The sequence below is a fragment of the Meriones unguiculatus genome, chromosome 3 (assembly GCF_030254825.1).
Source record: "Meriones unguiculatus strain TT.TT164.6M chromosome 3, Bangor_MerUng_6.1, whole genome shotgun sequence".
Lineage (NCBI taxonomy): Eukaryota > Metazoa > Chordata > Mammalia > Rodentia > Muridae > Meriones > Meriones unguiculatus.
In genome coordinates this window covers 22,695,439-22,720,570 of record NC_083351.1, presented here as the reverse complement: position 1 = coordinate 22,720,570, position 25,132 = coordinate 22,695,439, and the positions used below count along the sequence as shown (strand labels likewise).

General features: G+C 49.3%; 1 protein-coding gene across 9 annotated transcripts; it reads right to left on the bottom strand.

Moving 5' to 3' along the window:
- Positions 1-487: 487 nt before the first annotated feature.
- Zscan20 (zinc finger and SCAN domain containing 20) lies at positions 488-24,031 on the bottom strand. 9 transcript variants are annotated; one of them, XM_021637333.2, is made up of 8 exons: positions 23,927-24,031; positions 18,045-18,558; positions 13,438-13,609; positions 12,991-13,085; positions 12,654-12,738; positions 4,208-4,864; positions 2,855-3,283; positions 488-1,829 (listed from the first exon to the last, which is right to left on the bottom strand). In XM_021637333.2, the coding sequence occupies exons 2-8, from the start codon at positions 18,453-18,455 to the stop codon at positions 586-588; spliced, it is 3,093 nt and encodes a 1,030-aa protein (XP_021493008.1). In that variant the 5' UTR covers positions 18,456-18,558; positions 23,927-24,031; the 3' UTR covers positions 488-585. The 9 variants fall into 9 exon arrangements, with proteins under 9 accessions (XP_021493008.1, XP_021493022.1, XP_021493037.1 ...); XM_021637347.2 differs by having other exon boundaries at positions 2,855-3,280; XM_021637362.2 differs by having other exon boundaries at positions 12,991-13,067.
- Between the last annotated feature and the right edge of the window lie 1,101 nt (positions 24,032-25,132).

The window sequence follows — 25,132 nt, the reverse complement described above, 5'->3', positions numbered from 1 at the left end:
GCACACAGGCTGCCAGAGAGCAAACATGCACTGGAGAGCTGTTTCCGCTTACTATAGATGCTGCAGTGGCCACCACTGCCCCGCTCGCCGCTGACCTGGCGGTGGCTCTGAGTTTACATCTTCCCTCACCATCAAGTTCCGAGGTTTCCCTGTGGTTTGCCCCAACTGCAAACTACCAAGAACAAGAACCACTTTCCACAGGCAAGGCAGCGAAGGCACAGGAAGAGACCGAAATCAGTATGTCGGGCCACAGATTCTAACCCCCTTGTCACCCATCTGCCTCGAACACTGGCTACGCTCTTAAGCAACAGCAAATGTAAGGCCACCTTAACCATTCTGCGGGGGTTTTAATGTGTGTGTGTTGGGGGAGGGGAAGTTGCGAACCAAATTACGCTTCTTGAGAGGTCCCTCCAAACCTTAATTGTTCGTTGCTGTAATTCATTTAAAATGACCTGAATTTTACCAAAATAGCATCTCTAAGTATACATCAAGCTTAAAACACTTTAAAAGTTTCTTTCTAGCATGTTTAGTAACATGGGCGGTGTGAGGACACATTATTGCTCTTCTGTCGGGGGGAGGGGCCGCCTACAACGCTTTCCCCCCGGTGTGGGTTCGGCGGTGGGCGCTGAAGTGGGAGCTGTTGCTGAAGCCTTTGCCGCACTCCGTGCACCTGTAGGGTCTCTCCCCCGTGTGGATCCTCTGGTGGATGATAAGGCTGGAGCTCTGGTTGAAGCACTTCCCACACACTTCGCACTTGTACGGCTTTTCTCCCGTGTGGATCCGATGGTGGGTGATGAGGTTGGACCGGTCTCGGAAGAACTTGCCGCACTCGAGGCATTCGTAGGGCTTCTCCCCCGTGTGCACCCTCTGGTGGGTGACCAGCTTGGAGCGCTCGCTGAAGCACTTGCCGCAGTCCGCACACTTGTGCGTCTTCACACCTCGGTGGGTCCGCTGGTGGTTGGACAGGCTGGAGCTCTTGCTGAAGCTCTTCCCGCACTCGGCGCACTCGTACGGCTTCTCGCCTGTGTGGGTTCTTTGGTGGCTCGTGAGGGCAGAGCTCTTGGAGAAGCACTGGCCACACTCAGGGCACTGAAACAGCTTCTCTGCCGAGTCGCCGCGATGGCCTCCGGGCGAGCCCGCGCCCATGCTCACACTCGGAGGTTGGGTAGGCGTCTCCCATGCAGAATTTCTCCAGGGAACACTAGGAGACGGGCTCTGGCCAACGTTCTCCACGAGCTCGTTACGCTGCTCAGGAGTTTCTCCCGCGTGGCCTCGCTGATGCTTCCGTGGGTGTGGGCTCTGGATGAAGCTTTTCCCCCTCTCCCCACACTTGTGGGACTTTTCCCCTGCGTGCGCTCTCTGGTGGGCGATGAGAGCAGAATGGTCAGCGAAGCTCTCCCCACACTCCAGGCAGCTGAGGGGCTTCTCCCCAGTGTGGGTTCTCTGGTGGGTGCTGGGGTTGGAACAGTCACTAAAACCCTTTCCACGGTCGGGACAATGGTGGGGCGCCTCCCCTGTGTGGGTCTGTTGGTGGGCAAAGAAGTGGAATTTCTGACTGAAGCCTTCCACGCGTGCGTCACATTTTTGGGGTTTCTCCGTGAGGTACAGGCCTTGATGGTCAATGAGTTTTTCTAAGTCCTCCTCAGAGGAGTACTCTTCCCACAGGACAGTACTTCTCCACTCGCCCTCATCCTCGTTCTCACGGTCCTCCCCCGAGGCATGAGGCTGCCCAACAGCTTCTGTGGTATATTCTGATAAGGCTCCAGGCCAATCCCCAAAAACATCCTGCTCTGAAATCTGGTCTTCATCCTCATGCTTCACCTTAAAACCTGAAAGAAGAGACAGAACTGAGAGTCCTTTGTTTATTCACTGGTTAGCATTAAAGTACCTATAGTCGTGTATTTTGTGACTTTGGCTAACACAGATTTGTACCTCATATCCCATTGCTTATAAATGTGACCAGCGTGAAAGCTATCAAGTTTTTGTGTACACGAGTGCTTCTAACCCCTTAAAGCTGAGGAGCACGGTCTGGAATACAGTAACCCCACCCCAGCAACCATGAAGCCTGGCTCACCAACCCAGCCATTCCTCTGAAGTCTGTTCAATAACAAACAGCTCTATCATCCTCCAGTACATTAAACAGACCCTGTGTCACGAATCAGTTCCACACGGGTGCAGGACAACACTAAATAAGAGATGACAGAATCTACACAATGCATGAAGTCTTTCCCTGTTTGATCTCATTCATTCTTTTGGCTCAGAGACAAAGATAATATACCTGCTTCCTCAAGGGCTCTAGTAGGCCCAAGCATTGGCAGACATAGCCCTGGCAGGCCTTGCCCTCATTCCTTCTACCTTGCTAAAAACCATTAGATTTCATTCCTAAAGCTAGACACCAAGCTCCATTTCCTTATTTGGCCACTTCCTCCCCCTGAGGCTGACTACCAAGGTCCAGCTATCGAAGTATTGATGATGTCCAGCAATCAAGAGCTCCCTTTGGCTCACCTAATTAACATGCCCAATTAAAATTAAACACCTCATCCTAACTCGGGGCTCCCTCTTTTACCTTTATAAACTGCCATTTGCCTATGGGTCACGTCTGTCTCCTCTCTATCCAGAGGCAGTCCTTTTCCCCTCAGGAGCAAATATCCTTTTCTCCCTCTTCCCTGTTCCTTTCCCCTTCTCCCTCATCCTCTGTCTCCTGTCTTTGTCTCTTATTCTCTGCCCTTTGACCCTCTGGGGCAAAGAAATCTCCTTTGTGCTGAGAACTTGGTCTTGGTGTGTCGTGTGCTGATCCTGGTCCTTTTGGTTCCCCTCTTTGCACAAGGCCACCATCCAATGGCTCCAGGCTTACCTACATCTGGAGTTTGGGGATCTGGGGTCAGAGGTTTAATGGCATCTTCATCTTCCATCTCGGCCCAGCCTTCTTGGTCATCAGCCTCAGTACCGCCTTGCCCAGATCCAGGAAGACCTGTGGCTTCTCCTACCATCTCCATGGCCCTGATCACAGTCCGAGCCCTCATCAGGGAGTCCAGCTCCTCATAGAAGGGGCAGGTTCCTGGTGGATGGCTGCTCTTAGCTTTCCTGTAGCTTCGAAGGAGGTTTTTAAATCTGTAGCGGCACTGTTCCAGAGTCCGCAGGAAGCCCAGCGCACACAGCCGCTCCGCAATAGCCCGGTAGACCTGGCTGTTTTGGTGGCAAGTGCGAAGCTTTTCGGAGAACGGTGACTCACTGAGAATTGCCAGAAAGGCCTTGGTCTCCTCGAAGCCCCAGTGCACACCTGCTGTCAGAAGTGAAGAGTTCAGATGTGGGAGACTTACCTAGGTCATTAGGACTGGGGTCACCTGTACTTCCAAATATCTAGAACACAGGCCTCAAAAACTGTCCAAGGACCTGGGAATACAAACTGGCTTCTCACAGATACACTAGGAAAACCAGCCAAGGCATCCTCCCTCACCACCTCAAGAGACAGTCTCGAGGAAGGGGAGGAATAACTGTACCATGACCTGCTTAGTGGCTGACAAGCCACTGACATCCATGAGATTCTCCCTGTATTCGCTCAAAATACATCCCCTGTCTCCTTTGTGAATTCTCCTTTCAGCACGTGGATTCTGAGAATCCCCAAGGATGAGAGACACAAATGGACCTGTGACCAGGTGACACACCACAGCTTAGAAAACCCCTTCCTCTCTGGGCCTGTGGGGGTAACCCAAGGAGGCAGTATGAGGTTGGGGTGGGGGCACATGAACACGAGGCAGGGCCTGGGCTCTGCTCCTGCCTGCATGGCTTCAGTGACGCTCCCTTTGTAAGGTTAGGTGCTTGGCACACAGGACTGTCACGTCTACGCTCTCAGTTTCTCTACACTTCAGCATACCACTCACTCTGACCCTAGACTTGCTACCTGTGAATTAACTGGCTGTTCTCACACACATTAAAAGGAACACAGTTATGAAAGCAAAAGTTCACTCGGGTGCCACCTGGGAGCGTCATCAGTGACACACCTTGAAATCTCTCCGGGTCTAGCATCGCTTTGGAGTTATTTGCCCCTATAACTAAAAGACGTGGCCACCAGAGAAGAGAGCAAGAGTCACAGGATGAAGAGTTGGCACCTGACTCTAGCGTCAGTGATCCGACTCCTAGTCTGAGCTCTAACCTTAGAAAGCAGCAGCCTGGTTGACATTCATCCAGTTAAATGCCATGTTCTTACCAATGCGGCTCTGGAGCAGGGCTGGGCCCCCTGAAATGCTGGACCCCTGAATAGATTCCTCAGTGGCCAGGCCAAAATCACTGCAGCCTTCTGTTGCTTCCACAGGCTCCCAGCTCCCTTCCTCTTGGTCATCCATCTCAGTGTCGCTGTCGCCCAGCCTGGGGAGTACCACACCCTCTTCTGGCCCACTCGTTCTTCTGATGGCTGTCCGAGCCCTCACCAGGGCCTCCAGCTCCTCATAGAAGGGGCAGGTCCCTGGGGGGTGACTGTTCTTGGCTTTCCGGTAATTGCGCAGAAGGTTTTTGACCCTGTAGCGACACTGCTCCAGAGTCCGCAAGAAGCCCCGGGCCCTCAGCCGCTCTGCAATAGCCTGGTATACCTGGCGGTTCTGGTGACAAGTCCGGAGCTTTTCAGAGAATGGCGACTCACTTAAGATTGCCAGGAAAGTCTTGGTCTCCTCGTAGCTCCAGTGAACACCTGACATCTTCATGTCCTCCCCATCCCACTGGCATTGTTCTTCCTGGGCTGATTTGTCTTGCTCACTGTCCAGGCTATCATCTGCAGTGCTCCCATTCCCACAGTTTGTAAGGCTCAGCCCCAAAGTCTCTGGTCCTCGCTCATGATGGGAGGTGACACTTGGCTTTGAAACTGGAACTCCTACACAAAAGGAAGGACAAACATGACTAGGCAGAAATGACCTATTGGATGGTGTTTCTCTAAACTGTTCCTGAAACTCACATCCTTCTCTTCAAAGAGCTGATGAGAGAAATTCCCATGCTGGTGTCCCTGGAGAGAGGTGCCTAGAAGCAACAGGGCCCTCACTGAAAAGGAAAGTGACCTGCCGGCTCTTCATTTGCTGTTATGAAATACGTCATAGACACAGTGGCTACCATGGATCCACAGCTGACAAACACAGGACCTCAAGAAACCCAATGAGACTCAACTCCACCGGAGGGGAGAAGGGGGGAAGGTGGCGGTTCTCTCTTGTTGGAAAATTTCTGACCTCCACTGACACTATCACTGTGAGATAAAACAAGACAAAACATGGAGCAAATCCTGACAGCAGGGGCAAGGAAAGAGAGAAGGGGGAGGGAGGAAGGGAAGGAGTGAGGGAGGAAGAGAAGTGGGAAGGCAGGGAGAGAGAGGAGGAGGAGAGAGGCAGGGAAGAAGGGAGGAAGAGACGAAGGGAGAAAGGGAGAGAGAGTAAGTGCAGAGCCCTTAGGACAATGCTGAGCTAACATGTGGAGTGTCTGGGATACTTTTGTTGGGATCAGTAAGCAGGCACTTCTACAGGCGGCCCCAAGGGACCTGACAGACCAGTTATCAGGCATTTGTGAAGACACCCAGACCACCTGCTGACCACCTGGAACTACCTGCACATGCCCTGGGTCACCCTATAAGAGAACTGGAGCCCTCCCCCCTCTCTTCTTCCTCTTCTCTTCCTTTCTCTCTCCCTCTCTCTGCAACTCCCTTCCCCTAATAAACCTCCCACGTGGAACCGATCTCGTGGTGTGATTTGTGAACCCGCGTGTAACCTCCACATTTCTGCACTGGTCCTAACATTGGTGCGTTTTGGCCGGGATAGGTTACCTCCAGCAAGTTCACCGAGCGCGCCGGGGCTTCTGGAGACCTATTTTTCTCCAAATCTGCCCGAGATCTCCACTTTCCTGCTTCCAGTTCGCTACAAAGTCATCCAACACCGGTTAGATTGGTAAGTTTCCCTTTTGGTCAGCATATCCCTATTGCTAGACCCCATCTCTACTAGGGCCTCAGTTTCCCTTGGGAGCCTTCTACACGAGGTTTTCTCTACCTGCTCTTGCAGAAAGTCCTAGCTAGGCAAAACCGTATTCTTCCGGCCATGCCATGGGGCACCGTGCCTCGATCCCTGGCCAAAATCTGACGAGATATTGGACCAGACCGATCGCTCTCTCCAGAGACCCGCCTTTTTCTGGGACGCCGTTAGGGGCCAGTCTCTCTCGCCTCCCAATGGGTAACGCCCATACGCCGCAGTCTGTTCCCCCAGCTTTCTTTCTCCTTTGCTCTAAAACTCCTCTCTGTTCCTCCTGTTCTCCTACTAAACTCCTTCTAACCATAAAACTAAATCTAAGGAGTTCTGCCTTTGACCCAGCGGATAAAGTTCCACCCCGCCACTGCTGCCGCCACCTCACTCCTCCTGCCTCCTGCCCGGGTGGCCTGCTGCCCACCCTGCCCGGCTCGGCCAAAGGCGGTCGGGCCCGGAACTTCGCCAAGGTAAACAGCCCGAATCGTGCCAGTCCCGGCAGCCGACAGCACTCTGAGACGCGGAGACACACAGCGCCGTAATCGACTTTTCAAAACTTGATAGGGAGTTTTGCAAAATTTAAAATTCCCGCAAAAATCCCTGGGCGCAGCCATCTTGGCTTTGGGAAAAAATGGGCAGGATCTTGGTTTCATCAAAGGCTTCCACATGGCCAGCGCCATCTTTAATTCGGGCAAAGAGGCCCCGCCTCCCGTGTTCCTTTCTCCAGCGCCATCCCTCCGCCCCTTTCCCAAGCGGCTTCTATTTAAAAGCTCTCAACCTGATTCCTATATTCCACTCATATATTTTCAAATGCTTTATATAATCTTTATAATTTTCTCATTGGGTTTACATTCCTGGTCTTTTGGGGTTCGTAAACTGGGCACAACATTTTGGGGGCTCTTCCCGGGACCCCAAGACTCCAGGAACCTGTCCCGGAGGTTTTTATGCCGGCCGTAAGTGTAATGTTTCTGTGCAGTGTTTGTATGTGTAGTACTTTCTGTTCTCTGTTCTGAAAATTCCTCAGAGCTTGAGGTGTCTGTATCTGGGTAGCAAGACGTGATCAAGGTGGTCACAGCTGCCGAAGTTCAGGGGGACGCCCCTGGCTTCATCAGTATTTTCAGTATTTTGGTGGGTAATCTGTACACCTGGTCCCAGTGAGTGCCACTGGGTGTCTCCTGGGGCAAGAGCCCACTCTCGGTGTCTTGCTGGGGCATCAGGGCCTTTACCTCGTGCACCCAATGCAGGAGGAATCAGTATGTTCGGCCTGCCCCAGAAGAGTCAGTTTTGGTCCCAGAAAATTTGGCCAGCTGGTTAATGGTTTTTGTCTCAATGTCTCTGTGCAGTATTTGTTTGTGTCTACCTTCTGTTTTCTGTTCTAAAAGGCCTCACAAAACTTGTTTAAAATGTGTGCCTATGTGTTTATAAGCTCTATAAACGCATATGTTTAGGTTACCACGTGGTATATGAAGTGCCTCAGTGCCTCACCGCCATCTTGACTTTACCATGTGGGTTATAATGTGACCGCCATCTTGGTATGGGTAAAAAAAAAAAAAAAAAAAAAAGGAAACCTTGGTCAAATAATTCTCATTTCCTTCTAGGTTAAAAGGATGAGTTATTTTAAATTGGTATTGGTTTTAGAAATTAAATTGTTTATACTGGTAAATTCTGGTTTTAAAATCTGGGTTTGACTTTTAAGATTATGGTTATGCCTTGTGACTTCTACAAAAGGGGTACTTTGTTTTGATATTACAAAAACGGGTTTTAAAAAATGTTTAAATGTTTAAGGCTATAAAATATTTAAAGTTTATCAGGCATTTGGGTATAAAAATGATCTTGGGTAGTCTTAACAAAAAGTTTCTTGATCCTTTGGGGGAGAATAAAAATACTTTGGTATTTATTTTATTAATTTTACTAAATAAAACTAAGCCACATGGTTTGCACTAATTAAAAGGATTACAGTTGTTACAATGTATCTTATGGAGAGCTATTTGTTTGTTAAGCTGCTTTGTTTATGGAAAAACATGTTTCCACCCTGATCTTTACCTTGAGACAAAGAGGAAGTTTCACCAAGTTCCTTAAAACTTGTTCTAAGTTCCTTAGAGTTTGTTTATGTTACCTGCTACAGGGAAGTTATTTTAAAAAACAATTTGGCAGTTTCAGAACTTTTTGTATTAATGTAACTTGTTTTTGCTTTTGCCTATAAAAAGCAAATTGTAGACGCTGGGCTCCAGCAAGATCATGTCAGAATGGAAAAGATTTTCATGAGAGTTTTTAAGGTATATAGAATGTTGCAAAAGGTTAGTAGATGTATTATAAAAAGCCAGAGAGTTAATATGATTTAAAAAAAAAAACTATATTTAAATATGTTGTACTTCATTTAAAAGGCTGATGATTCCTCATTACAAAATGTTTTTATGCTCTTTTAAGGAAAAAAAAATTCTGGCTAATAGGTTTGGTATGGCTAAAATAATTTGTACAGTTTAAAATTGCTCTGTACTGTCCTGTTATGCAGTTGGTTCTAAAACTTTTGGTTGTGGGGGATTGTGGATGCTCCACAGTGTTTGCTGTATCATCAGTAGCACCTAATGGCTATGTTTGGTATTGTCAGTCACAGCCTGTGCTAACAAATGGCTAGTCGCCATGATGGTTCAGGGATAGAGAGCACATGAAGCTGTAGTTTTGCTGTCATATTTGTTTAGGGCTTCCAGCTGAGTTCAGTTACACGTGGCCAGCCACCATGCTAGTCCAGAGATAAAGAGGGTGGAGCCATGAGTTTGCGAACACTTTTGTTTAGGTCTGAGTTATGTTCAGTTGTCTGATTAGTGCTAAATGCAAAGCTTTTTACTGTTCAATTTTAATACAAGTGGTAGGAGCAGCAAGATTTACTAGCCTCTCTATAAGCTGTATCTGATTAAAAGGTTTGCTTTGATTTTAGTTCAAAAAGAGCAGATTTAAAGTTATGCTAACAACTACAGTTGGTTAAGATGTTGAGCTATGCCTAGTGTCTTTGTTTAGTTTTTTTAAGGTTAAGCCTAGGGTGGGTAACTAAAGTTGCCTTTATAAATCTACTTAAAATATGGTTCTAGATAACATTCTATTTTATTGGACACAGTTTAGAGCAGATAATAAAGACAAAGTAACTCAGACATGCTAACCCTCAAGCTTGTCAGAGATCTGATGAATATGGCATTTTAACATGTGTAAGCTTATTGTGACAGAAAGTCCCAAAGTCCTGACAGTAGCTCCCCAAGGTCTCCGAGAAGATTTGGGCACAACAACAGATGACTTCGACTCTGGATTGTGGTATGCTAACCACTGGACAATACTGCCTCAACTGGCCCACTGCTAGGGCCCAGCCTAAACTGTGGACAAAACACCTGGAGAGTCAATGTTTCACGTTACTAAGGGTGAGGTGAGGCCATTCTCTCGTTTCTTTCTCCACAAAAACAGTCTAATCTTCTGTGTCTAGCTGGACCACCTCTGCCCATGACGTTATGAGACCACAGGAGCCAGGGACACTGCCTAGGTGATAAACTAACTTGTCATCTCTGTCATTTTGATTGGCACATGGATTGGTATATTTATTTAGCTCATAACTTATCCTTCTCAGGTCTCTGATCACCTTGACGGCTATGCTAAGCTAATGGTAGCTTTGCAGCTAAAGAGCAGACAATTAGATCCACTGTTAGATAAAATATATATAGCTTATGTAGGGTCTAAGGAAAAAAGGAGTTTAGGTTATAAAAATACAAGTTACACATATTTGAGGTTACAAGGTCTAAGGTGATTTAAGCTATCTTAAATAGGCAAAAAGGCTTAATATTTCTTCCTGTTGTTATGCTACTGTTGTATTGACTGTCCAGAGTTTTGACCTTTATCAGTAAAACTCTAATTTATTAATCTGACTCTGATACAAAAACATTCCACTATTAGGTCCTAAGCTCAAGATTGTAAGCCTCCATAATGTATATGCTTATACTAAAGTTAAAATCAAGTGAGCGTCCCACCTTAAAAAATACTTATGCTGTTAACACATATGTATGTCTACTGCCTTTTTCTCAATACACAAAACAATTGTGATATTAACATGTTTAAAGTTTTATCTCTTTCTTAAAACTTAAAAGTAATTCTTGTTAGCTGCAGAAAGTCCACCTAAATCTACTTCTCAGGACAACTAGATTCCAGATAAGTACTGCACTTATTGCCTATCTCGAAAGGTGGGACTCCTCCCCTTTTCCTGGTTTGGGATTTCCTTTCCTGGCTACCAGACTGCTATTTACTGCATGCAACCACTGGCTGGATTGGTAAATTCACTCCATTTTCTCAGCATACATGCCTCTCTTGGTAGGGGAAGCTTGACCACAGAGCTCTGGCAACTTCCTCTTATCTTTTGAGACGGGGGGAACCCCTCCTCAGCCCTAGCCTTAATTGTCTAGGTTTGACCCTCTATGCTGACTTTCACTTTAGGGCCACACTCTCCCTTGGGTGGTACAACCCCTCTACGGGTTCCTCCCCCCCCCTCGCTCGTGCACGCGCTCGCTCGCTCGCTCATGGGAAGGTCTCCTCTCCCACACAGTTCCTCTACTTCTCTGCCCCCAATGGGAGACGCCCAGACCTCCCTACTTCGCCCCCAGTAGCCAGAAGAGAATCTACGCCCGTTATTCACTTGTTAACAAAAGGCTGAAGTGGTGTGCTTCAGGACCAGGACAAGCGGCTCCCAGTTCTCCCAGTGTTCCCCAGTCCCTACCCGCTGCCTTGCATGGCTGGCAACTCTCTCTGTTGACAACCCTCTACCCTAAACCCTCTACCCTGAGTTTTCCAGGACAGAGACTTCTCTTATTCTTAACCTTGCAACCTGACCATTTGTTGCTATAACTCTTCTCTCTCAACCTCTTGCATGAAAACCAAGAGCTGCTTCCAATGAGTCTAAATTTATATACTTTAACTTACCTTATAAAAGGCAGCCCAAGCTCCCTATTTTTAATTATAAAAAAGGGAGGAATGTTGGGATCAGTAAGCAGGCACTTCTACAGGCAGCTCCAAGGGACCTGACAGACCAGTTATCAGGCTTTTGTGAAGACAGCCAGACCACCTGCTGACCACCTGGAACTACCTGCGCATGCCCTGGGTTACCCTATAAGAGAACTGGAGCCCTCCCCCTTCTCTTCTTCCTCTTCCGCTCTCTTCCTCTTCCTTTCTCTCTCCCTCTCTCTGCAACCCCCTTCCCCTAATAAACCTCCCATGTGGAACCGATCTCGTGGTGTGATTTGTGAACCCGCGTGTAACCTCCACATTCCTGCACGTTGCACGTTTCCTAACAACTTTGTCCTCTGGGCTCCTGACAATGTGAGGAGATACCATTTCTCGGCCTGTAGCTGGTCGACGAGATGAACTTCCCAGCAGTGCCTGGTCCTATCAAAGCAGAAAGCCCTTCCTTACAGTACCTGTTTGAGGACAGCTAGATAAAGAGTTTGGATGTGAAGCCTTTTCAGGGTGCCCTAACTCAGCATTTCTCAACCCGTTCTTTTAAGCACTGCTGGGGTCCCACTATCCAGTGGGCAGTCCTCAAACTTCTGGCGTAAGCCCGTCATGAGCTGAACCTGACACAGCCTTTTCTACTTCACCCCATTCCTGTGTCTACCCTCCCTCAGGGGAAGGGCCCTTTAGCGTTGGCTTTCCCTATGGATAGCCTTCACAGAGGTGTGCTGGTCACATGAGCTTTGAGCATCATGCAGCCTGTGCTCCTCACTTTTCTCCTAGCTTCACACATCAGTCTCATGAGCTCAGTTTGCAGAAGTCTGTCCCCAAGAGGCAGTTCTCAATAGGTGCTGAATTTTTGAGACAGAGGGCTGCTGGGACTGATCTGGAACTATTATATATTCAAATGTTATTGCTTGGCCCCCGTGCTCCTAATGAGCAAATTCTCACGTATAAAAAAATGATGTGGTGTGAACAAACCTTCCCTCCCAAACTCTCCCTGATTGGCAAATAAAATTGCCTACACCTGCAGGCAGGGCAGAAGAGAGGTGGTCAGAGCCAAGGTTGGAGGGCTTTGGGCGGTGAAGAAAGACCATGAGAAGGCAAGAGGAAGGAGGAGAGAGGAGCAGGTCGCTGCTGGTTAGCATAAACTAGAAGCACGTGGCCAGGAAGAGCTCGCTCTGAGGACTGGCGTGGTGGAGAGAAGCAGCCTAAATGGAAGACATGTGCGAGTATTTATGGGAGCTTGGGCTGGGAAATAGACAAGACAGCTTAGACGGTTAATATCTGCCCTGCCCGAGTGCACGCACTAAGGCTTAGCAAAAGTCTAATAGGTTTCAATGTCTATTTACATAATAGCGGGCTAAGGAATAAATGCTGCCTTAATAAGTATATGAATCAATAATAAATACTGATAATCATTCATCCGAGGGCCTGGTCCAGTTCTGGGCCCAAGATGACTGCACCCAGGTCATGAGCCCCAGCAGAGGCCACTCTAGGAAGCAGCATGCAGCCTCGACCCCTGCCCAGCAGATTCTCTGTAGGGGTGGCTACAAAGAGCCAGTCTTCTTCCCTTGAAAGTCCAGAGAGGGCAGAGGTTTGGTTCTGAGAAGTGGAAACTCCCCTCTGGAAACAGAGTGTACCGGAAATAGGCCAGCTGGGCCCTGGAGCAGAGCACACTTTCCTTACCCAGGCACACACCGGTTCCGCAATCATCTCCTGCAGGGTCCTCGCAGGGCTCCTCCTTGGCTTCTCTTCTGGGGCTCAGGGTTTCCTGTGATACAACCAGAGAGTACCTTAAATATCACTGACATTTTAAAAGCAGCCTGGGACCCTGTCCAGACGTGAGAGGGATCAGGACAGCGCAGCGATGCCATGTGAGCGACATCACAGGCAGTGAGCACCAGTAGGCCCAGCAGGGCGAGGGCTCACACCCCATGCTCCATACCCTTTTGCTGAGGAGGCCATGGGTGGAAGGGGGCGCACAGCAAGAGGACAACAAGAGGAAGAGAAAACGGCAGTTTACCTGGGACTCGGCTGCCACCTCCCAATCTCCAGTGTTCTCTATCTTTGGATCAGCTGGGACTAGGGGCGTGAAGACAGCTGAAGAAGAGGATGACCCTGTGAGATGTAACTTTCAGTTCTCTAAAACCACTTCCTTCCCAAAGGTCGTGCTGGGATCAAACCAAGGGTGTCCCATGCCCGGCCCACACTTGCCACTTCGCCTTCCTTTCGAGGATGGGACTCCTCAGCCATTTTCAGTGATGTGCCAAGTGTCAGTCCCCACCCTGTGAGCACCCATCCCACCACCATGCCGGGCAGCCCCTTCTGTATGACTCCAGCTCAGCATCAATGTCCATCAGACATTTATCCTGTCTTGTACCTTGAATTCTCTCGCTACCTCCCACCCCCCACCCTGACCTGTGGGAGGAAAGCCTCCATTCTCTTATGTCCTCATATCCCTGGCACTCACCATTCTCTTTCAAGGACTGAGGTGGCATCTTGGAAAGGTCAGGGCATGTATCCTCCGCCCACAGTTTCCGGGGCTGTCCCTCAGGGCAGGGGGACCCTGGCTTCAGATGGAACTTCTGATACTCCTCAGCTGCTTTGAAGGGCCTGGACTCTTCAGCACACAGCTCGAGTCCCTAGACACAAAGTCAGAACTTCCAACCATCAGTTCCGTAAGGTCCCTTCAATAGGACAGGAATGGCATGCTGAGTGTGAGCGTGTTCCACAGGTTAACAGACTCTCAAGACCCAAAGAGGGTTTCAAACACACTGGGAAGGCGACCAGACTGACCTTAATAAACAATCAGCATTTACACTACCAAATGAGTACTGTCCCGCTGAGCCCTGGGAGGCTACCCAAGTATTTCAAGCAGGTGATCGCTGTTCAAAATGTTCTTGAGTCACAGAAACAAATTACATAAAATTTTGTGCTATTACAAATTATTACAAAGAATTGATAAGCCTGCTAGCCTCTTAAGTAGTTATAATCTACAGAGAAATTACATGACTAGACCTGATGATGACAATCCTTATGCTCCAGCTATTGCTATACCAAAGATTCAAACAGGTCGGAACCGTCAACACAGAAAAAAGCAGATTCAAGTGACAATGAAGATACATGAAACAACCATGATCTCGTGTTTCTAAGTCCAGTCAGTAAGAAGCTCAGAAGTCGCTGCTCCACCTCAGCAAGAATAAGGTAAACAAACGAAAAACTCAAAGCTCTTAGACCCAGCAGAGCAGTGAGGCCATGCCACATAGGCCTGCCCTCAAGCTGGAGAAGAGAGGTAGCCACCAGAGCAGAAACCTCTGCAGGGACCATGCGGGCAGGGAAACCCGACAGCATGCCTGACAACACGCTAAAGGCACAATGCAGACCAACTGAGAGTCCAGCTCCAGGACACCCGGTCACTGAGACTGGGGCGTGAGAGCTTTCAAGTTTTACTTCCAAGATTTCTACCCTTTTCACGGTGAGTAGCACAGGAAAGTCCCCTCAGGCTTCTGTGGGGGACAGGGACAGGACCCACTGTGAAACACACCAGTGTACTCCGTGAAAGGTGCCTATCTCCGAGGAAACCATTTTGCCAGAGCATAACCTAGTTCACGTAAAGGAGCCACACAGACGGAAGCACCACCGGAAGTCCTTTCTGGAAGCCTGCCCCATGCAAGAGAGGATGAAAACTGAGAAATACTAATGGATTTTAGAGTCCAGGGCACAAGCTAATCACAGAGCTACCGACTTGCCCCTAGACGTACTCTGCCACTCCATTACAAAAGACTCATTTACATAGCTCCTTCCACCCGAGACATCCTGTGCCACCTTTTAAAAGAGGTGAGCAACAGTTTGGAGAGAGTAAGCGTGAAAACCAGTACCAGATAGCAGGAAGCTGGTGTTAGCAAACCACGGAACTTAAAAATAGTAACCCAAGTGAAGAACTACTCACTTTCATTGTCAGTGGTCTGGTCACACTAACTAGCTGGTGACACTCATCTGAAATCCCAGCAGCTGGAAAGCTGAGGCAGGAGGATTGCAAGGTTGCGGCCAGGCTGGGTTACACTGTAAGACTTTATCTCAAAGTCAGGTAAATAATAAACAAGAAAACAAACAAATAAACCAGCAAACTGAACAGCCATGATTGTACAAAAATAAGACCCAACTATATGCTTATACACAAGAAATCCACTTTAAATATAGAGATACCTTATAGATAAAAAGTAAAGGAGGAAGGCAGAGATTCCAATTTAACCCTAAGCAAAAGTGAGAGGGCCGAGATGCCTCAGTGGTTAAAATTCTTGACACACAAGCAGAGACCAGAGTTCAGGTCCCCGGAGCCCATGTCAATATGCACAGTAATCATGATGACCTATCTGTAATGCCAGCTTCAGAAGGCAGAGACAGGAGATCCCAGGAGCAAGTCAGCTAGCAAGACTGGCTGTAGCTGTGATCCCTGGGTCTGACTGAGAGGCTCTGCTCGATGAATGAGGTAAAAGTGATGAAAGATGACTTCTGGCATCAAGTTCAAGCCTCCAAGTGTGCATGAGCACACACACAGACACACACGTATAAGCACACCCCGCATACATGCAAATATACATATACACAAATGCACAGCACACATGAAGGGGGGGCAGAGAGAAAGTGAGAGGAGCTGTATTAATTTCAGAACAGCAGACCTCAGGGCAAGAGAAGTTACAAGGGATAAATGGCTTTATGAAATGATACAGGGGTGAATACTCGACAAAGGCATAGTGATCCTCAATTCATGTATTACACAGACCTTAATCCCCCGCTCTTCTAATGACACAGTCCAAAGCTGACAGAACCACAGAAGAAAAGGAGGAGTACAGTCGGAGACATCGGCAGTGCTCTTGGAACAGACAGAACCAAAGACGGTTGAGCTGAGGAGTGTGTGGAGGGGTGTTAGATTCACTGGTGGGGCAAAACGGGGGAGGCAGCGCTGAATTCTGTAAGGTGGAGCTTCTGTCAACAGAAGGCAAGCTCTGTCCTCCAGCTCTCGAGCATCGTTCAATGCCAAGGCAGGCCACATTCCAGGCCACAAAACACAGCAAGCCAATTTGAGAGGGCAGAATCATGACATGTGTGCTCTCAGATCACATGGAAGTAAATGAGAAAGACGGCTGGAAAATCCCAACATACTTGGGGTTCAAACAACATACAAAGAATTATTTGAGTGAAAGAGGAAATTCCAAGAGAAAGCTTTCGAGGTGACCTTCACTCACCTTGTATTAAGGTATATCCCTTTGTATTTGATTGTTAACTGCTGACCCGGGCATTGAGCTAAATGCTAACAGATTCCGGTGCTGTCATTATTATTATACCTTCTGTCTCAGCGCTGTGTAAAAACTGTTCTCCGTCATCTCTAATTGGTCAATAAAGAGCTAAACAGCCTAGAGTAGGCAGGAGAGTTGAGGCAGGACTTGCGATCCCAGTGGGGCAGGGAGTCCCAGGTGGAGCAGAGAGAGGAGAAGGAGGTCGCCGAACCTCAGGGAGGTGACCGTCAAGAGGTTGCCATGAGAGTCTCCAGGAAAACAAAGTCACGGGGAAAGGAGACCCAGAAAAGATGCCGTGACTTTATTTCTTTTCTCTGTTTTAGAAGTGTTCAGCCTTTGCTCAGCTCTCGGGGTGTCATCTGAAAACCTCCAGCCTGACTTCTCATTTCGCAGATGAAATATCAAAAAAGCCTTGATTTAAATCAGTGCACCTCTCAGGGCCTCACGTCCTCCACCTTCCAGCTCCAAAGTCCTGAGGTTTCATGGTTTCCTCTCTGGCACCTCAGGCGAACAGTTGGCTTCTTGAAAGAAATCACCCGGGGATGGAGTAGACTTTTAAAGGGCATGTGCTCAAGCTCTGCTCTCTGACTTGAAATAGTAGCTTTCTCCCGGTCGGTATGAAGCTTGCAAGCTTCCCCTCCCCCCTTGCCCTGCTCTCACATCTGCACAGAGCTTTACAGTTAGCCATTCACAACACAGGTCTTCTCAAACACAGAATCCTCTCAACCAAATGTGCTCAAGCATGAGGCTGTGCAGTCTGTAACAGTGGAGAACTGAAAGGTTTTGAGGTGAATGTTCTGACAGGCTGCCCTGGCCTGAAGCCAACCACCGGAGCTGACTGCACAGGGCAGCTGCAAGCAGGGTCCAAATTCTGTGTCACAGAAAAGTTACACACTGCATCAGAGGCCCTCAGAGTGGCTTATAAACTGCTAAGACTTTGAATAGTGACTCCAGAATGCCACGTGCCCTGCGGGCCCTACCACGCACAAATTCGGACGAGTTACTTACCTCGCTGTTAACTCACTTGCAAAACAGCAAGAGGAGAACCTGCCTTGTCAGGTGGCAGGGGGTGCACATAAAAGGGTCGCAGCCGAACCTGGTGCGTGGTGGGTGCTCACAGAGTGCCAGCAAATGCCTTACCTGAGCCTCATACTCAGAGGTATTTGCATTCCACGTTTGCGGAGGAGGCAGGCATCTGTTCTGCGGTGGACACAGCGTGAGCGTGAAACCCAAGGATCAGGGTCCAGGGTCCGGTTCACTCCCCGAGGAACCTCTGCAAACCATCTGATTCTTAGAGCCCTCATCTATAAACTGGGAACAGTGACACTATTGCTGTGTGTGTGCTGCTGCTATAAGCTTTGAAAGGAATCCAAGTATGTATGATGACATGTTAAACATAAAACAAAATGCAGATTAGGCATGAGTGGTACTAGGAGGCAGCTTCAATGGTGGTTAGGCTTACAGCCCCCAGTTAGACTTTTCCAAATACAAATTTTGTCTCTATAATCCGGTAGCTAGTGATTTTGACCAAATTACCTATCTTTTCTTTGCCTCCATTTCCTTACCGGTAAAATTAGGCTAACAGTACTGACCTGCTGTATTAAACTGTGGTAGGATTAAATGAGCTAATACAAGCCAAGCAGTTAGAATGCCACCTGCTTCACAGCAGGAGTCAATAAAGAGCAGTTGCTCAATGATTACTATCATAGTGACTCGGGGACAATTATTAACTCAATCCCAGGCCCTCTACCTTGCTCAACCAGCATCTTGTGAAACGGACCTTCGGCCTCACCTGCTGCCCGGTAGCCCAGGCCTCTCGGTGCCAGTCCTCTACCAGGGCCACCGCCTCCTCCCCGCTCTCAGGGTGCCGTGCCTGCACCCAGGTCTGCACCTCCTGGGGTAAGATGGACAGGAACTGCTCCAGCACCAGCAGCTCCAGGATCTGCTCTTTGAGGCGGATCTCAGGCCTCAGCCAACGACAGCAGAGAGCCCAGAGCTGGCTGAAGGCCTCGTGGGGTCCTGCTGCATCCTGGTACTGGAACTGCCTGAAACACCGGCGGGAAACCTCAAGGCCAGGGACAGTGTCAGGTGCCTCCTCCTGGGGTTTGGAGTCAGTTTCCCACAAGTCCTCCTCCAGTTTCACAATGAAGAAGCCTTCGGACTCTGGTGCTGGGGAGGCCACAGCCATCATCTGGCCTGGGTGCTTCCCTTCCACTGAGCTGTCCTCATCCAGAGGCTTTCTGCATTGACAACGTGTCCTTCAAGGGACTCCTGGGAGGGACTGCTCCCCAAGACTGTGAAGGCAAAGACAAGGGACACAGTGAGTGAGAGGGCCCAGAGCATCGATTTCCTCACATACTCATACCTTCCGCAACCTATGACAGGCACAGACAGACTCAGAGACACTCCTTCGCAAAAGGCAGGAAGTGGGTCCGTGATCGGACACCCAGCTCACTTCACAAAAAAAAAGCACCATGCTACATCCTTTGGGACACATCTAAATGTTTAATCCAAGAACCCCGGGCCTCTGCGCTTTGGCCCTAGTGTGGCCATCTTTCCTTCTACACCATGCCCAAAAGCTAACCTGTCCTCAAGCTGGGTTCTGAGGGTCACCTCCTCCATGAGACCTGCCTTCTGACACTTGACACTTGGTGTGCCTCTACGGATGATCATCTTGCAAAATCCCTCTCACTCTCTTGCCATCCCACACATCTGGTATTATTCACCATCTTTAAACAGAAGTTTCTCAGAACTCCAGGCCCTACAGACCTCATGACTCCATCGTTTCTACCTGACTATCCCTAGACACCTCGTATTCGATGTGTCAAAACTGAATGCACCAGCAGGTACGATACCCACAATCCCAGCCATGGGGAGGCCGAAGCAGGAAGATCCTAAATTCAAGACTAGCCTGAGCTACAATAGCAAAACTGTCTCAAAAACCGAAAATCCAAAAATAAGTAAGTAAATAATAAAACCCTGAGTGTCGCATCTTTTAATGGCAAGCCCCTCCATCTTTTGGAGCTCTCCATTCAGTGCAAGGTATCATTTTCATCATCCTTTCTCCCGGGTGTCACACCTTGTTCATCGTGCTGACCTGTCTACCTGGCTCTTACAGCCTCAGTGCCACAGAATCACCCCAAGTCTTCCTGAACATACTCTCCTAGTGCCGTACCAGGCCCTCTCAATCTCCCTGCGGAGCCCTAACCCACAGCCAACCCACAAAACACCCAACTACCTGCTTCAGCTGCCCGGCCCGCAGCTCCTCCCCATTGCTCCCTGAACCCCCCACAGAGCCAACGCCAGTCCTTTCTCAGTCTCTCCTCAAACTACACATTTCCCAAGGCCTTCACATTCCCTGAAACAGGACCTGTTTTCAGCCACCAGCTTCCACGGCATCTGACGGTCTCCCCTGCGACCGTGAGCGCCCAATTGTGATTATCACTGTGACCACACCACACAGTGCTCCACACACGGGGGAAACACAACGGTGACGCTGTGAATGGTGAACTCCTGAGGACGGGATCACACTAGGCAAAGGACAATCGGTTTCCTGCCCATGTCAAAGGGGGTCCTTTCTGCCTGACTTCCACCATTCCATGACACTGTCTTCTATAACACACTGTAGAGACACGTGAATGTTGGCACCCAGAGAGGGTACAGCCTCCCTGATGACACCCACGCTGGGTTCTCTCAGAAAACAAGCTCTTCACGGCAAGTCTAATGACATAAAACACACCTAGCTGAAGGAGACCACTGGCTGTATCTAAGCTAGGATGGCACAGCAGAAGCCAGAGAGCAAGAGTAGTAGCATTTTGTAATCTGGGCCATCTGACTGGGCTGTAGGGAAACAAGGCAAAGGTAACAGGAAAGTAGAGGCTGGCCATAGGATGTACATGTACTTGGGAAGATGCTTGGAGAACCACATCGGGCAACTCCTGGCTCCTCCTGCTGCTGCCAAACCACTTGTCACTTCCTTCAGCAAGACTTCCTTGGTGTGCCCTTGTCGTGCTCCACCCCCATCCTGAGAACAGGAGTTCTCCAAACAGCTGATACACACCTAGGAGACAAAAATGTCCATCCACGCTTTGTAACCACCTGTCCCCTACACTGACGATGGCACCACACTGTGTCACAGTACCTAGCTCCTAGATGATCAACAGTAGGGCCATCAACGAGTTTTCTTGCCTGGTGTTAAATAAATAAATCTATTCTGTAAGAAGAATGTCCATGATTTACATTAAAGAGTTAACATTTCATAACTTTTTTATAAAACATGTTTTCCTGACGTGCTAACCCAAACACCTGTCACTGTCACATACTCTATGAATGCCAGGCATTCACAGAGCACCCATTATGTACCCTGCACTATACCGGGAGCTACAGGGCCAACAATAGCTGGGACAGACAGTCCCTTCGGCCTTCACGAAAGTTACAGTCTAGAGGCAGACAGTGAGTCGGCAAAGACTCCTATGCTCCTGCACACAGGGGACAGCCTTCAGGCAACCAATAGCCACCAGTCACAAAGCCAGAGCCTAGGACGTCTTCTGGGGGAGCGATCCTGAAAACCTGCAAGGTTCACTTCAAACAGATGTCAGAAACCCCTGGTGGAATCATATATCAATCTTCTCCATATGGAGTGCAGACATTGTGGGGGAAGGGAGGCCAACACAGTCAACTAGGAGCTGGGCGAGGGCATTCTCCAGGCCTGAGGCTGCCAGGAGCATACTCAGACCTCCAAGAGGGTGCCTTTTATTGGCACTAAGTACAGGGCTAAGCATTCTCCATCCATATTTGCATGGAGCCCTCCAGGCAAGGAGGCAGAGGGCCATTAGTTCAGAGCTGAATGTCACTGACCTGTAACACCCGCAACACACACAGGCTAGCGAGAGAAAGAGCACTATTTGACACTCAGTCGGTGCCATCCGTGTCTGTTCCAAAGTGGGTCTGTGGTGTTGATCCCAATGTCTCTGCTACTCTCAGCCTGCTTTTAGTTTCTGGAGCCTTTCTTGACGCTGAATGCAAGTGGGGTATCCTTCCTACAGCATTCTCCCAGACCAAAGTCAATTCTTCTGTCTCATGTTCACACTAAAAAACCTGGCTGTGTTACTGGGCTCATGCAAAGACAGAGTACTGACGGCAACGGCTCCTTACCAAAGGACTCCCAAGCTATGGTGTATAGGGAGACTGAGCTTCTGAAGGGTGGGGCAGAGGGAGATGGAGAGGGAGTGGGGGGAAGGGGGTGGGAAGGGAGTCCTGTGTTATAAAGCCATCAAGTGGCTGAGTTAGACCTAGGCCTAGGTCAGTCTTCTCCCATCATCTTACTTAATCGCATCACATGGCCTCAGACCCGCTAGGATTATGCTATGGGAGACGGAAAAGAATCTCAAGGGAAGAGTGAGAAGACAGACTCTAGACCCACTTCTGCCCCTCAGCTGCTGGGTGACTGTGCAGGTCAGGCGGCCTCCTGCAGCTGGCTATCTGAGCCCTTGCCCCAGGCTAACTTGTTATAAAAGGGGTTGGTGGGGGGGCAGAATAAGCAGCCAGTGAAAAGTAGACTGGGTAGGGGCTGTGACCATCCATGATACCTGAGGGGGATGCGGGCCCAGCATTTTCCCAGTTCTTCTGCCTTTCCAAGAGAAACTAGACCTCAGGAGTTTAAATGCTGACAACAACCACAACTGTTGCAGATGCCGCGAGGATTCAATACGGCATGATGGCAGGCTTCGCCCCACGTGGGCAGCCACTATGCCTCCTCTTAGCTAGATAAATCATGAAGGTACCTCCCAGTACTCAGAAAGAGGTGGGAGGGGCGCAGACGCCGCAGATGATGAGGGAGAGGTGCTCAGCCAAAATCAGGGCCACCAGAATTCATTGTATGAAATTCTCAGATTTAATTAAAAAACAAACAAACAAAAAAACCTTTTTTAAGAAAAAATTAGGCCCACTTAACCATGGGGAAGCTGAGCAGGGCCTTGGCTCCTGAGGCACTGAAAGTAAAGGTGGACATGAGCTCTCTTTCCCACCTGCTCCTGCAACAATAGGAAGGCGAGAGAAGATTCTCCCTGGGACCTGGGAAAAGGCCAGATCAGTTGGGCACCTCCAAACAGGAAGAAACTGGGAGCTGCGGATAGTTGTCAGTTCTACTTGCTGACAGTACAAGCTGCGGCTTCAGGCAGGTGAGACGTAGGCTGGGGACAGCAGGTAGGCCCTGGGTGGGGGGGAGCTATCTGGAGCAGTCTGCTGAGGAACGCGTTCCGTGTGGTTACATGGCTGCAAGGAAGGCCTCAGTAAAAGCAAACAGCAGCACTCACCGCTGTGTTGGCCACCCCTGTCCTTAAACTCCCACCAGCCTCAGCTTACAGTGGACATAAATGTCAGAAAAAAAGACCAAAGCTCATAGCCCCGGAAGCCCACAGCCACCTTCAAGCATGGTCTAACAAAGCTCGTCCTGATGGTCCCTAGTCCACATTCACCAAGCATCTACTCATTTGCTCAACCAACATTAGGTGTTTACTGTTCTGGAATAGAGGTGAGCTAGACACTCTCTGTCCTGCTAATGCTATCTAGTGGAAGAGGGGGAAAAAAAGTCAGATAATTATATTAATCAAACATGGTATCAGTATGATTTAGAAGCTGGGAAGTTGGAGGTGACAATGTGCTTAAAGGAGTTCAACAGGGGTTACCTGTTGAGTTGGTTCCTGAGTGCTCCTTTGCACCGAGAATGGGGGATGGGTACAGCGGAGAGACAGGATAGCAATAGTGGAGAACCAAAATGGCTCCTGGCCCACCCAGGAAACGGGAAAAAGTTAGACAGCGGAGGAAAGCGGGCTGCAAAGGGAGTCAGGAAGAGCCTATAATATCAGATTTCATTCAACACGTGCTGCACGCCAGGGATGGGATCCAAGCTGGAGAAAGGAAGGTACAATGGGACTTGAGGGTTAAACAGATCACAAGTTTGTCAGTGCTGGATAAGTGAAAATGTGGACACTTCTGTAGAGACCCTCAGAAGACAGAGGTGATTTTAAGAGAGACTACAGACATGGCAAGATGTGAAATGCAGGAGGAATTAGCCGGTGAAACAAGTGGATCGGCGGGTGGGCCAGTCGACGACGGTAGATGGATCACGAGATAAGGATACCTTTCACTACCATCAGGAATGAGGCAAGAAGAACAGGTTTGGGGCAAAACATAATAACCAGTCCCATCACAGATGACATGAACTCTGGTGTAGAAAATGAAGCATTATTTTAAGGTCAAACTTCCAGCTCGGCCTCTCCACTTGTTAGCCAGAGCCCTGGACTCCTCTCTCCCCAAGCCTGTCGGTGCTCTCCAGACCCTACGGTGACTTCCCCCATGGCCAAATCGCGATCCTATCGCCTCACCTGCCGACCTCTGTAAGACCCGCCTCACTGCCCGCCCCTCCAACTCACTCTTCATCCAAACCTCTCGGTGACCCTTGCCCATCTCCTGACGCTGAATCCTTTGCCCGCCCCTCGAGGCACACACACACACACACACACACACACACGCACACACGCACACGCTGCTGCTTCCCCCACCCCCTCACCTTCCCAGGCCCACCCCAGGGTACCAACACCTCCTAAGCCTCCAGCCCAGCATCTGAGACTGAGCTGCACCCCATCCGCCACCCAGACTCACCCACCGAGACACCCACTTCACAACAGGGCGGAAGTGCTCCCAGGTTCGTGCAGGGAATGCTGGGACGCGGAGTCCTGACGCCGTCAGCCCGGGAACCGGGTCTCCGAAACCACAACTCCCAAAGAGCATTGCGCGAGCACCGGCCGTCAACTCCCCCTATCGGCCGCCTCTCAGATGACGTCAACCGATGGGTGCGCCATCTTCTCACGAGCTCTGGCACCGGAACAAATCTGGCAGGGTCAACGCCCGGGAGCGTAGCCCCGGTACGGTTCTGACTCTTTCCGTTGGTTCTGCGGTGACGGTACCGCCTAGTAGGTGGAGTCTGGAGTAGAAGTGGGTGGGGCCTACTGCTAAGGCGCAGATGCTCGTGTTGCGATGGAGAGAGCAGGGAAAAGTAATAGGAAAGGAGAGAGGCTGACCGCAGTGACCTTCTGTTGGCGGGAGAGAGCTGTACAGTTATAACCACAATTTCCAGTTCACGGGTTAGCTGATTGATTTGGACGAGTTCTGTACCAACTTTCTTCACTTGTAAAATAAGAACGGTAGTAGCATCCGTGTCACAGGTTTCTGAGAGGCGTCAGTGAGACATTAAACCTAGAACTGTTAGCTCAGATCCAGAATCCAACAATGGATAGCAGCTCTTAGTCATTATTATGTAAATCAGTTTGTAAGAGCTTCCAACGCCTCGTGGGTGTTGGAAATTTGTTAATCCTTGTTGCTGAATAATCTTAATATATGGTTGCTCTGTACCACTGTCCTGGCTAGTTTGATACCAACTGGGCACAAGCTAGAGTCATCAGACAGACGGGATCCTCAGTTGAGAAAATGTTTCCAAAAGATGGGCTGTGGGCAAGCCTGTGACACTTTAGTGATTGACAGGGGGAGAGAGGGGAGGATTCTGCCGATTGTGGGTGGGGCCAACCCTCCGCTGGTGGTCCTGGTTTCTACAAGAAAGCAGGCTGAGCAAGCCAGTGAACTGCGTCCCTCCCTCCATGGCCTCTGCCTCCAAGTTCCTGCCCAGTTTGAGTTCCTGTCCTGGCTGCCTTCAAAGACAGACTGTGATGTGAAAGCGTGAGCCAAATAAAGCCTTCCTCCCCAAGTTGCTTTGGTCGCGGTGCTTTGTCATAGCAATAGTAACCCTAAGATAACAACTGCAAATGCTCTTGGGGCAATCTAACAGGAAGCTGGAAATGTGGGTTTTGTAGT